The sequence below is a fragment of the Oncorhynchus mykiss genome, chromosome 2 (genome assembly GCF_013265735.2).
Source record: "Oncorhynchus mykiss isolate Arlee chromosome 2, USDA_OmykA_1.1, whole genome shotgun sequence".
Lineage (NCBI taxonomy): Eukaryota > Metazoa > Chordata > Actinopteri > Salmoniformes > Salmonidae > Oncorhynchus > Oncorhynchus mykiss.
In genome coordinates this window covers 85,273,321-85,286,593 of record NC_048566.1, presented here as the reverse complement: position 1 = coordinate 85,286,593, position 13,273 = coordinate 85,273,321, and the positions used below count along the sequence as shown (strand labels likewise).

General features: G+C 43.4%; 1 protein-coding gene across 1 annotated transcript in view; it reads right to left on the bottom strand.

The window, feature by feature from the left end:
• LOC110498083 (protein O-mannosyl-transferase TMTC2) overlaps window positions 1–13,273 on the bottom strand; it is a 161,285-nt gene that overhangs the window by 80,969 nt on the left and 67,043 nt on the right. The window contains exon 2 of the mRNA XM_021574670.2: window positions 1,693–2,272. Within this exon, the coding sequence (XP_021430345.2) occupies window positions 1,693–2,272 (580 nt within the window). The remainder of the gene's footprint in view (window positions 1–1,692; window positions 2,273–13,273) is intronic.

The window sequence follows — 13,273 nt, the reverse complement described above, 5'->3', positions numbered from 1 at the left end:
CCTGTCTCTCCCTCTTTTCTTTCTGTTCATTCACTCTCCCCTGTCCCCCGCCCACCCCCCTCCACCAACTCTCCCGCTCCCAGAAACACCCTTCATCCTTCGCATGTATGCGTCAGCATCCTAGAGTGCCATCGACTCTTCTTGGATCCCTTTTGTCACATTTGTGCACGTCTTTTTCAACTTGGCCTGATGCGCAAAGACTGGTGGAAGTGACATTGACTAGACAGCAGACAGTAAGCACTTGACAAGGCACAGTTAACACAAGCACGCGCGCGCGCACACACACACACACACACACACACACACACACACACACACACACACACTGAAGATTAATGTCAATGTTATGCATTTCATGTAAACAAAATAGCTCCTCATCATCATTATGTTACATTACAGTATCATTCATCTCAATAACATGCACTACATTATGGTGACGGACGAGTAATTAACAAATCATTAACAAACTGAGTTTGGGTCAATGGTTTACTTATTACTAAAGCGTTTTCTAATTGGGGTTTGCTAACAAATCATGTTGCAAGGGAAGGCAATGATGCATAATGATAATGACACTGTTTAAGGATAATGTAATGATGTAGGCACGATGGGAATTCAAATTCAACTGACAAAACTCTCTAGCAGCCTCCCATGACCCCATTTCCATAATAATATGGTTCCCTAACTCATGTCACTGCATAACCCATTCATAGACGCCAACTGCTTTAGTGTCTATTGACGATAGTATCATCTGGCTGAGGGCGTTTTGTTAAGATCCCCAAAGCTCATTCTGAACGTAAAAACGCATCGCTTCCGTATGGTTTTGGAAACATAAGGAACGTATTTTTCAATTCAGCAAAACATTTTTTTCCAAAAAACAAAAGGTTCAATTACTACACACCTTTATAGGGTTAGGGTTAGTGTTCCCACACGGCCATGTTACATCGCGTGTTATGGAAAACACACGGAAGATAGGCAGCCACCCGTGCTAATTAGCTATCTAGCATGCTCTGAACACCTGTTTGTAAGCATAACATGGGAGGAAGTGTAGTTCGTCAGCTGGAGGCACACAACTTGTGGATCTGTGCCAAACTGCTACAGTAAGTATATATTTTTTATTTGAGTGATTCTATCAGACTGATATGAAAGATAAGTTTAATATCAGCGTATGTTTCGAAAACCGTTTCGCAAGCAATGATTATTGACGTTTCTAAACGTTTGAACACAGCGTCAGAATGGTAGTTCATGCGCAGCCAACCGTGGGCGAAGCTAACCACTGAAAACCCTAGGGATAATAAGAAGGGTTTGGAGTGCTAGTCACTGCTCTGACATTCATGTATGGATGTGTGTTTCTGTGTGTTTGTATGGGTATATAAACAATTTCCATGAAGAAACAGGATAAATAGATAAACAGTGAATTGTTTTCTTTCCCCACTTGTATATTTTCCTTGCATTCAGAGGACAAAACAACAGCTCATTCCAGATCACACAGCTGTACATACATGAATTTTAAAAATGTAAATGACATCCTAATGAAAACAAACAACACACAGGAATACTTCCACATAGCAAGACCCATGTGAACAGATCAGCTTTCCACTTTGCGGTTTGCCAGGCTTTTGCCAAGGGGAGAGAGAGGAGGAAATGAGATACATGGGAAAAAACAACACCGCAGGGCAAGGACAAACTGTTTACCTTGTAAACCAGCATGATGACCTGACGCAATTTGAGCCGGTGGAAAACACAGACGTCGTAGAGGGCCGACACGGCCAGCACCGTCACCCCCTGCTCCTTCCACAGCATGCTGCAGGCGGCACAGCCCAGGCTGCCCAGGAGCCAGGCCCCCAGCCTGCAGGGCCCCGCAGAGCCCCCTCGCAGGGTGCAGTGACGTACGTAGCACAGCAGCGACAGCAGGAAGAACAGAGCAGAGCCCACGTCGGCCCGGCCAACCACGCCCGCCACTGCCTCTGTGTGAATGGGGTGCGAGGCAAACAATAACCCAGCTAGGAGGCTCCACAGGCCCCCTCCAAGCAGCAGGCGGGCCAACCAGGTGAAGAGGGCTGTGACTGCCCCATGGAGGCCCACATTGACTAGGTGGTAGCCCCAGGGCTCCAAGCCGCCCAGGGCATGGTTGAGGCGGAAGGAGAGGGTACACAGGGGCCGGTAAGACTTGTGGCTGCCGCTGTGGGTGAGCAGGGTGCCCCAGAAGTCATCGTAGAAGATGTTGATCCACGGGGTCTCTGGGAGCAGGTCCTGGTTGGTTTTGATCGCACGGCTGTGGAGAGAAGGACAACAGAGGGGTTAGAAGGTGTATGTGTAATGATCCTCATGCTTATGGATAACCTGATCAAGAGCAACGCCACCATAGTACTTGGGTCTTTTCAGTCAATTCAATCAATTCAGTCTTCACTGTACTATGACATTCAGTAGAACTGCAAGGACTGAAATACATGTCTAGATTTCTATTAAACTCAGAAGTGGTCATTTATCATGCCCCAAAGAAAAGAGCTTCTGAAAGAAATCAGTTCACCTTGAACTGTCATGCTCGACAGAGACACAACCAATCACAGTGAGAGATGAGGTACATGTAAGGATGTGTGATCAAACCTCTGAGTGACCATCTCAGCTTCTCCAATTTGACCACCTGGGGCCTCAATCCATTTATACCAACAAGACCAAATGCCACAGGCAGTGTGTGTCCTTTCTCCTGATAAACTATGGATGTATTGTCTCCTTTTTAGATGTTTTGGAGACCTAAACATAAGTAGTAGGCTATGCATTGTAGTATACTTTGGCGTATACAAGTACTGTAGCTCTAAAGTTGTGTAAAACTCCTCAGAGTTCCTCTGAGATCTTACTGTGTGGACCCAGGGGCCTGGGAGGAGCATGCACCACACCCTTGACCAAAAACAAATAAAGCAAACGAGAGATAGAGGGGGAATGCCATGTTGGCGTAATGGAGCATGGGGAGTCAGGGACCTGTCAATCACAGCTAGCCTTGTGTCTACCAACCGCTGACTACCGGGTATCTCACACACAGACACACCACACTGGAGGGGGGGGGGGGGGGAGCAGTGTTAAGGCCATGGATAATCAGTGTTGAGGGGCCATGGAACGCCCATGCTGTCTGTGTATTTCTGTACATGGGCAGCCCTGGCCTGGGTACTGTACTATCCCCTCTCCCCATGGCTGGGGTCGAGTCTGAGTGTTTGACCCTGGTGGTCATACATCAGCCCCAAGCTGTGTGAGGGGTAGAAGGGTGTGCTATTTGCCCCCTACCGGAGCAGAGAGTATCTGGGTATTTGTCACCCAGCTCTGAGGTGTTGTCTGGCTCTGGCAGTGAGACAAGGCCTTGACCCTGGTGTATGAGAGGCAGGGGGAGCAAAAAGGGAGTTGATGGCAAAGTAATGAGTCTCTTTAGAGAGGAGGAGATAACATAGAATGCATAATTTAAAAAAGTGATGGATGGGATATGACACATGTGATAACACACAGAGAGCTCCAGGTTGTAATCAGTCCCCATGGCAAGCCCAATTAGCACACACAATTAGGTGTGGAGCGAGGAGAGGGAGAAAACAGGCACGCACTGCACAACACAGACTGAGACAAACAAGAAATTCAAAAGAAAAAGGCCATGGCGGCAGATGAATCAAGCTGAAATTGATCTATGGGTCCCTTGTTTTTGTTGAAATCATAAAAATAATGTCTTTGTCTTACTACCGCAGCATTTGTGTTGCTCTGAAACCTAGAACTTTTACCTGACATTGTCCTATTGAATAGTGTAGCCGCCAGTAGCAACCATCTTGCACTGACCCTTAATATGGCTTTACCAGAAAGCAGATGGGTTTGTTGGAAAGGGTGTGGAGATTGCAACCCACAACAAATGACCAAATAAAGGACTTCTGACAGGGCGAGGAGAAATCGCCCGCCTTATGATAGATCTGGGGGGGAAATGAATACAACTAACCTGGCCTATGTGGAAGTGGAGAGGCAAAGATAATCAGCCTGGGATATTTCTATATAATAGAAATGCCTGACATGTCAGTAAGCAGATCATTAGGTTTCAGACCTGGGTTAAAAACTATTTAAATCATTTCATATCTATAAGCTGGGCTTGATTGAGCTTGCCTGGTGCAATGGAACCAATAGAATGGTTGCAAAAGTGCCAACCCTGCCCATCTGGACCTCCAAACAGGCTAAAGCAAACGCTGAAAGTATTTGATAGTTTTCGAATAATATTTAAACATAGATCTGATGGGTTTTTGTGGGGCTCCAGGCAGCTCATCACTGGCAGGGTTAGGCCTCTCTCTCTTTCATGACTATATGCCAGTTTATTTTCTCTGGCCCATTTGTCAAGTGAGATCTTCACTCCACCACAAAAGGCTCACATCAGCGGTGTTATGGTTCAATTACATCTTTAAACCATTTGGATGACAAGTGTGCCTTTTTTCCATTGCACATTGCCGTGGAGACAGAAAGGACAGATACAATATATATTGCTTCAAAACCAACTCCAGCTCTGGCACCAAAATAGAAGGCCAGAAACTAATGCCAGTCTCTCTGAAGCAGTCATACATGAATCACAACGCAAATGTTCAGCTCTCAGATTGCCATCTTCTTGAATATTAGAGAGGCAGGTGAGCACCTACACCACTGGGGTTGACAGGCACTCTAGGGGGAGAGGATAGAAGAATGTGGAAAGAGAGAGAGGGGGAAAAGAGAAGGGGTCGTCTAACTCATGTCTCCTTACCCACCACTGTTACAAGTGGATGTCAACAAATTTGCATGATGATGTGTCCAATGCAATCCAAGGCCATTCATTCATTAATCCTGCATGGCTGCGTGGGTCCTGATCACCACAGCGCATCCAGCCCCATTCAGCTCTGGCTACAGGGCCTGCCGGGCCTGCCTGCCTGGTGGAGTGGAAGATTGGGTTTCTGTGGCTGGGCCCCATATTTCTGGGAAGCTGGCGGTAGCAGGACCTCTCTGTGCACTGCAAACCTTTTCCAGCCGGGAGCGCATTCCTTCCGCCAACACCATGCTTTATCCGCCTGCCTGCGTGGCGACTCCCAGAGGACCGGCGGTATCATGTGACCGCTAACAAGCTAAACCCGAAAAGCACTACCTCCCACACCCATCACCATTGAAGACTTCAACTCTGTCCTAGCCAAGTCATGGCTGCACCCAATCTCTAGGAAGAGTATCATGAGACTCAATCGGTCAGATATTTGTTTCCTTATCACTCTGCCTTGTCAAAGTATTTGCACAGTCACAGAGGTGCATTTGTTATGTACTAAATATTTGTAGTGAAACTTCCGTTTCAAAAGGAGGGTTCGTCTCAAGCTCAAGAGATACAGACAGGGCAGGCAAGTCAGATAAACATCAACTATAAAGGGTGTAAGCTCAAAGAGGAAACATTATCAACTTTATGTAGGCTTAGTATGTAGATAACTGAATCCTCCAGACAAGATGGTACTCATAGTGATTACTACGGTGGATCTAGTATGTAGATAACTGAATCCTCCAGATAACATGGAACTCATAGTGATTACTACGGTGGATCTAGTATGTAGATAACTGAATCCTCCAGATAAGATGGTACTCATAGTGATTACTACGGTGGATCTAGTAGGTATATAACAGAATCCTCCAGATAAGATAGTACTTACTCATAGTGATTACTACGGTGGATCTAGTATGTAGATAACGGAATCCTCCAGATAAGATGGTACTTACTCATAGTGATTACTACAGTGGATCTAGTATGTAGATAACTGAATCCTCCAGACAAGATGGTACTCATAGTGATTACTACGGTGGATATAGTGTGTAGATAACTGAATCCTCCAGATAAGATGGTACTCATAGTGATTACTACGGTGGATCTAGTATGTAGATAACTGAATCCTCCAGATAAGATGGTATTCATAGTGATTACTACGGTGGATCTAGTATGTAGATAACTGAATCCTCCAGACAAGATGGTACTCATAATGATTACTACGGTGGATCTAGTATGTAGATAACTGAATCCTCCAGATAAGATGTTACTCATAGTGATTACTACGGTGGATCTAGTATGTAGATAACTGAATCCTCCAGATAAGATGGTACTTACTCATAGTAATTACTACGGTGGATCTAGTATGCAGATAACTGAATCCTCCAGATAAGATGGTATTCATAGTGATTACTACAGTGGATCTAGTATGTAGATAACTGAATCCTCCAGACAAGATGGTACTCATAGTGATTACTACGGTGGATCTATTATGTAGATAACTGAATCCTCCAGATAAGATGTTACTCATAGTGATTACTACGGTGGATCTAGTATGTAGATAACTGAATCCTCCAGATAAGATGGTACTTACTCATAGTAATTACTACGGTGGATCTAGTATGCAGATAACTGAATCCTCCAGATAAGATGGTACTTACTCATAGTGATTACTACAGTGGATCTAGTATGTAGATAACTGAATCCTCCAGACAAGACGGTACTCATAGTGATTATTACGGTGGATATAGTGTGTAGATAACTGAATCCTCCAGATAAGATGGTACTCATAGTGATTACTACGGTGGATCTAGTATGTAGATAACTGAATCCTCCAGATAAGATGGTATTCATAGTGATTACTACGGTGGATCTAGTATGTAGATAACTGAATCCTCCAGACAAGATGGTACTCATAGTGATTACTACGGTGGATCTAGTATGTAGATAACTGAATCCTCCAGATAAGATGGTACTCATAGTGATTACTACGGTGGATCTAGTATGTAGATAACTGAATCCTCCAGATAAGATGGTACTCATAGTGATTACTACGGTGGATCTAGTATGTAGATAACTGAATCCCCCAGACAAGACGGTACTCATAGTGATTATTACGGTGGATATAGTGTGTAGATAACTGAATCCTCCAGATAAGATGGTACTCATAGTGATTACTACGGTGGATCTAGTATGTAGATAACTGAATCCTCCAGATAAGATGGTATTCATAGTGATTACTACGGTGGATCTAGTATGTAGATAACTGAATCCTCCAGACAAGATGGTACTCATAGTGATTACTACGGTGGGTCTAGTATGTAGATATCTGAATCCTCCAGATAAGATGTTACTCATAGTGATTACTACGGTGGATCTAGTATGTAGATAACTGAATCCTCCAGATAAGATGGTACTTACTCATAGTAATTACTACGGTGGATCTAGTATGCAGATAACTGAATCCTCCAGATAAGATGGTACTTACTCATAGTGATTACTACAGTGGATCTAGTATGTAGATAACTGAATCCTCCAGACAAGACGGTACTCATAGTGATTATTACGGTGGATATAGTGTGTAGATAACTGAATCCTCCAGATAAGATGGTACTCATAGTGATTACTACGGTGGATCTAGTATGTAGATAACTGAATCCTCCAGATAAGATGGTATTCATAGTGATTACTACGGTGGATCTAGTATGTAGATAACTGAATCCTCCAGACAAGATGGTACTCATAGTGATTACTACGGTGGATCTAGTATGTAGATATCTGAATCCTCCAGATAAGATGTTACTCATAGTGATTACTACGGTGGATCTAGTATGTAGATAACTGAATCCTCCAGATAAGATGGTATTCATAGTGATTACTACGGTGGATCTAGTATGTAGATAACTGAATCCTCCAGATAAGATGGTACTTACTCATAGTAATTACTACGGTGGATCTAGTATGCAGATAACTGAATCCTCCAGATAAGATGGTATTCATAGTGATTACTACAGTGGATCTAGTATGTAGATAACTGAATCCTCCCGATAAGATGGTACTTACTCATAGTGATTACTACGGTGGATCTAGTATGTAGATAACTGAATCCTCCAGACAAGATGGTACTCATAGTGATTACTACGGTGGATCTAGTATGTAGATAACTGAATCCTCCAGATAAGATGGTACTCATAGTGATTACTACGGTGGATCTAGTATGTAGATAACTGAATCCTCCAGATAAGATGGTACTCATAGTGATTACTACGGTGGATCTAGTATGTAGATAACTGAATCCCCCAGACAAGATGGTACTCATAGTGATTACTACGGTGGATGTAGTATGTAAATAACTGAATCCTCCAGACAAGATGGTACTCATAGTGAATACTACGGTGGATCTATTATGTAGATAACTGAATCCTCCAGATAAGATGGTACTCATAGTGATTACTACGGTGGATCTAGTATGTAGATAACTGAATCCTCCAGATAAGATGGTACTCATAGTGATTACTACGGTGGATCTAGTATGTAGATAACTGAATCCTCCAGACAAGATGGTACTCATAGTGATTACTACGGTGGATCTAGTATGTAGATAACTGAATCCTCCAGATAAGATGGTACTCATAGTGATTACTACGGTGGATCTAGACAAAACCCAAATGCAGCAGTGTTGACAGCAGCTCGCCACCCCAGTGTTTTGACCAGAATAGTGCATTGAAATAAAGGCAAGTGATTCACCCAGAAAGAAAAACAAACCCAGTAAAGTGTATGGTGCTTATATCAAAGTAGTGACTAACCCTCCTCACAACTTCCAAATTCTTTCAATGAGGAGGATCACTTTCCCTTCAAACAGGCTCAACATTAAAGAGACAGCAACAGAAAACATGGCTACCACAGCTTTATACACTGACTATACTAAACATTAGGAAAACCTTCCTAATATTCAGTTGCACCCATTTAAAAAAATGTACCCTCTGAATGGCACACATACATAATCCATCTCTCAATTGTCTCAAAGCTTAAAATCCTTCTTTAACCTGTCTCCGCCCCTTCATCTACACAGATTCAAGTGGTTTTAACAAGTGACACCAATCAGGGATCATAGCTTTCACCTGGTCAGTCTATGTCATGGAAAGAGCAGGTGTTCTTAATGTTTTGAACACTCAATGTATTTTGTAACTGTATTTTTGCAAAAAAGTTTACAAAATGGTTGTTTTTACTCTGTCAGTAATGAAATATTGTGATATTAAATATTATCTCTCGTTGTTGACAGATACTGATGCAGCTTTGCTGTAGGAAGTTGTCTACAGGACCTTCAGTGTCCTCATCCAGAGGACATGGTCACCGTGGTAACTAGCATTCAGTATCATTCAGTATTCCTAGAAGAGCTTGACACGTGAATACATCAGTTGGGGTTAAATAAATAGGGCTTACACCATTCCCATGACAACAGAAACCCACATTAAAAGACCATCTGAAACTGAGAATTGATTGACTTTTCCATCTCCTCTCTGGGAGGAAGAGGGGCAGAAAAGGCCCAGGAGCGGTCAGAGACAGAGATGAGATGAGATAATAGAGTTGTGACTGAAAGCCAGAGGAATATAAATCCACATCTTCCTTTGACAGTACCATTAGCCATTTGGGATGGTATGGTGAATCAGATCATTCTGAGAGCAGAAGCCAGATATGAGGACAGATAGTCTTCCAAAGACTAAAGAAACCTGCAGATGAATGACTATGCTCATTTTTCCAGTGCGTTTCCTTCCTTCCTCTAATAAATGACAGTTGAGTAGCATGAATGGAGGGTTTCACATCAAAACAACTACACATCGTCTTTGACAGGAAATGTTAAGATTAAAAGAATGGAAAGATGACTAACTACTAGGTAAAACACTTAAATAGCCTACATAAATGTAACTTTAATCATGCAGCATGCTATCAGAGAGACAATTGTAGAGAGCGAGAGCAAGGACCGAAGAAAGTGACATTTCTCAGAACAATACAACATATTTTTCTATTTATGCCAGCATGTGAAATGAAGGAAAACAGCTCTGGCAGTTGGGAAAAGTGATGTCGTCTATGCCAAGTACGTGTCATCACCCTGGTTCAATATCTGAAAGGAACACAGCCATATTTTGCGAATGCCTACTGAGGCTTCAGGGTTGTCCACTCAGCTTTTCTGCCAGCTCCTTTGTTTAATGTTTCTTCCCATGGGCATGCTAGCAGGTCAATAACAGAATAGTAGAATGCCCTCATGGTGCCAATTTGAGTGATTTCTCAAGGTTGGCAATCTTACTCTCTTTTGATAACAACACAAATGTAATACATTTTGTACTATTGAGTGCTTTTGAAAACTGATTTTGTTTGTAAAATCCTGACAATACATACAATATATGTTAAGGAAGTGTAACATGAAAATTATGTTATTATATAAGAACATCAGAGAACATAGATGCTACAGTGAAAGTCATCTATCTGATTGAAGATGTTAAAATGTAGAAGTCTCTTTCACTCAGGGAAAAATAAAAAGCTCAAAGTCAGTCACAGGGGTAATTTGCCTAGAGAAAGACTTGCCTAGAAAGAGAAAAACCTACTCATTTGTGTCATTGTTACAAATCACTTCTTAAAAAAACACTATTAATGGGACATGTCTGGAAAAGAATATGCCAAATGTTCAAAATCATGTCTTAGCGCTATAAAATACTTCTCTGAGAAACAGCTGGTTTGCGTCCCATTCATATTCAGACAACAATCATAACAGATCTCTTTGTCAACAGACACTCATCCTCTCCTGAGTTATCACTACCATTCATTTCTGCCCCACCCAGCTAAACTCCAATTATTATTTTTTTAAATGTATATGGCCCGCTGGCAGCCGACTAGAATAAATGTCAGCCATTTTTATAATTGAGTTTCGTAGGCCTATAAGTAGCCTGGTCTCAGATACAGTGGGGCAAAAAAGTATTTAGTCAGCCACCAATTGTGCAAGTTCTCCCACTTAAAAAGATGAGAGAGGCCTGTCATTTTCATCATAGGTACACTTCAACTATGACAGACAAAATGAGAAAAAAAATCCAGAAAATCACATTGTAGAAACAAAATTGTAGACCTGCACCAGGCTGGGAAGACTGAATCTGCAATAGGTAAGCAGCTTGGTTTGAAGAAATCAACTGTGGGAGCAATTATTAGGAAATGGAAGACCACTGATAATCTCCCTCGATCTGGGGCTCCACGCAAGATCTCAACCCCTGGGGTCAAAATGATCACAAGAACGGTGAGCAAAAATCCCAGAACCACACGAGGGGACCTAGTGAATGACCTGCAGAGAGCTGGGACCAAAGTAACAAAGCCTACCATCAGTAACACACTACGCCGCCAGGGACTCAAATCCTGCAGTGCCAGACGTGTCCCCCTGCTTAAGCCAGTACATGTCCAGGCCCGTCTGAAGTTTGCTAGAGAGCATTTGGATGATCCAGAAGAAGATTGGGAGAATGTAATATGGTCAGATGAAACCAAAATATAACTTTTTGGTAAAAACTCAACTCGTCGTGTTTGGAGGACAAAGAATGCTGAGTTGCATCCAAAGAACACCATACCTACTGGGAAGCATGGGGGTGGAAACATCATGCTTTGGGGGTGTTTTTCTGCAAAGGGACCAGGACGACTGATCTGTGTAAAGGAAAGAATGAATGGGGCCATGTATCGTGAGATTTTGAGTGAAAACCTCCTTCCATCAGCAAGGGCATTGAAGATGAAACGTGGCTGGGTCTTTCAGCATGACAATGATCCCAAACACACCGCCCGGGCAACGAAGGAGTGGCTTCCTAAGAAGCATTTCAAGGTCCTGGAGTGGCCTAGCCAGTCTCCAGATCTCAACCCCATAGAAAATCTTTGGAGGGAGTTGAAAGTCTGTGTTGCCCAGCAACAGCCCCAAAACATCACTGTTCTAGAGGAGATCTGCATGGAGGAATGGGCCAAAATACCAGCAGTGTGTGAAAACCTTGTGAAGACTTACTGAAAACGTTTGACCTCTGTCATTGCCAACAAAGGGTATATAACAAAGTATTGAGATAATCTTTTGTTATTGACCAAATACTTATTTTCCACCATAATTTGCAAATAAATTCATTAAAAATCCTCCAATGTGATTTTCTGGATGTTTTTTTGTCTGTCATTTTTTTTTCTGTCATAGTTGAAGTGTACCTATGATGAAAATTACAGGCCTCTCTCATATTTTTAAGTGGGTGAATTTGCACAATTGGTGACTGACTAAATACTTTTTTGCCCCACTGTATGTGCCATCTTGTGCAGTTTAACTGGTTAAGATGGCCTCGCCTTGAGCTCTGTTAAAACATTGCAGGTTTTCTAGTGTTTTTCTCAAATGTTCTTAATCAGTTTGTTTCGTGCATTACTACGTACACCCGGGTAGAACTATTGGAATACGAATCACTTAGTACACACTGTCCACCCGACTTCCACATACACACTGAGAAGGCGGAACAACGGAATAGCTTCTTCGGTAAGGCGCCTAGCTGCTTGGGAGTCCTACTGGAGAGTAGGAAGCAAAGACGTCAAAGGATAGGTAGACGTGGTGGGGTCTTAGTGAGTTTAAGACGGGCGACCCGTCCTCAATTACCGAGCATACTACTCGCCAATGTTCAATCATTAATGAACAAACTTGACAAACTCAGAATGAGGATCTCCTTCCAGAAGGACAACATACTGTTTTTCTGAGATTTGGCTTTCCTCCAACATCCAACTGGATTACACACAACCAGCGGGTTTTCCGTTTTTGGAGCAGATAGGAGGTGGTCTCTCTGGCAAGAGCAAAGGTGGTGTAGAGTAGAATCACCCCGCCAGTCAGCCAGTCAGTCAGGAACACCAGGCTATACAGCCAGTGGAGTAGAGTAGAGTCTCCCCGCCAGTCAGCCAGTCAGTCAGGAACACCAGGCAATACAGCCAGTGGAGTAGAGTAGAGTCACCCCGCCAGTCAGCCAGTCAGTCAGGAACACCAGGCTATACAGCCAGTGGAGTAGAGTAGAGTCACCCTGCCAGTCAGCCAGTCAGTCAGGAACACCAGGCTATACAGCCAGTGGAGTAGAGTAGAGTCACCCCGCCAGTCAGCCAGTCAGTCAGGACCACCAGGCTATACAGTCAGTAGAGTAGAGTCACCCCGCCAGTCAGCCAGTCAGTCAGGACCACCAGGCAATACAGTCAGTGGAGTAGAGTCAACCCGCCAGTCAGCCAGTCAGTCAGGAACACCAGGCTATACAGCCAGTGGAGTAGAGTAGAGTCACCCCGCCAGTCAGCCAGTCAGTCAGGACCACCAGGCTATACAGCCAGTGGAGTAGAGTAGAGTCACCCCACCAGTCAGCCAGGACCACCAGGCTATACAGCCAGTGGAGTAGAGTAGAGTCACCCCGCCAGTCAGCCAGTCAGTCAGGACCACCAGGCTATACAGCCAGTGGAGTAGAGTAGAGTCACCCC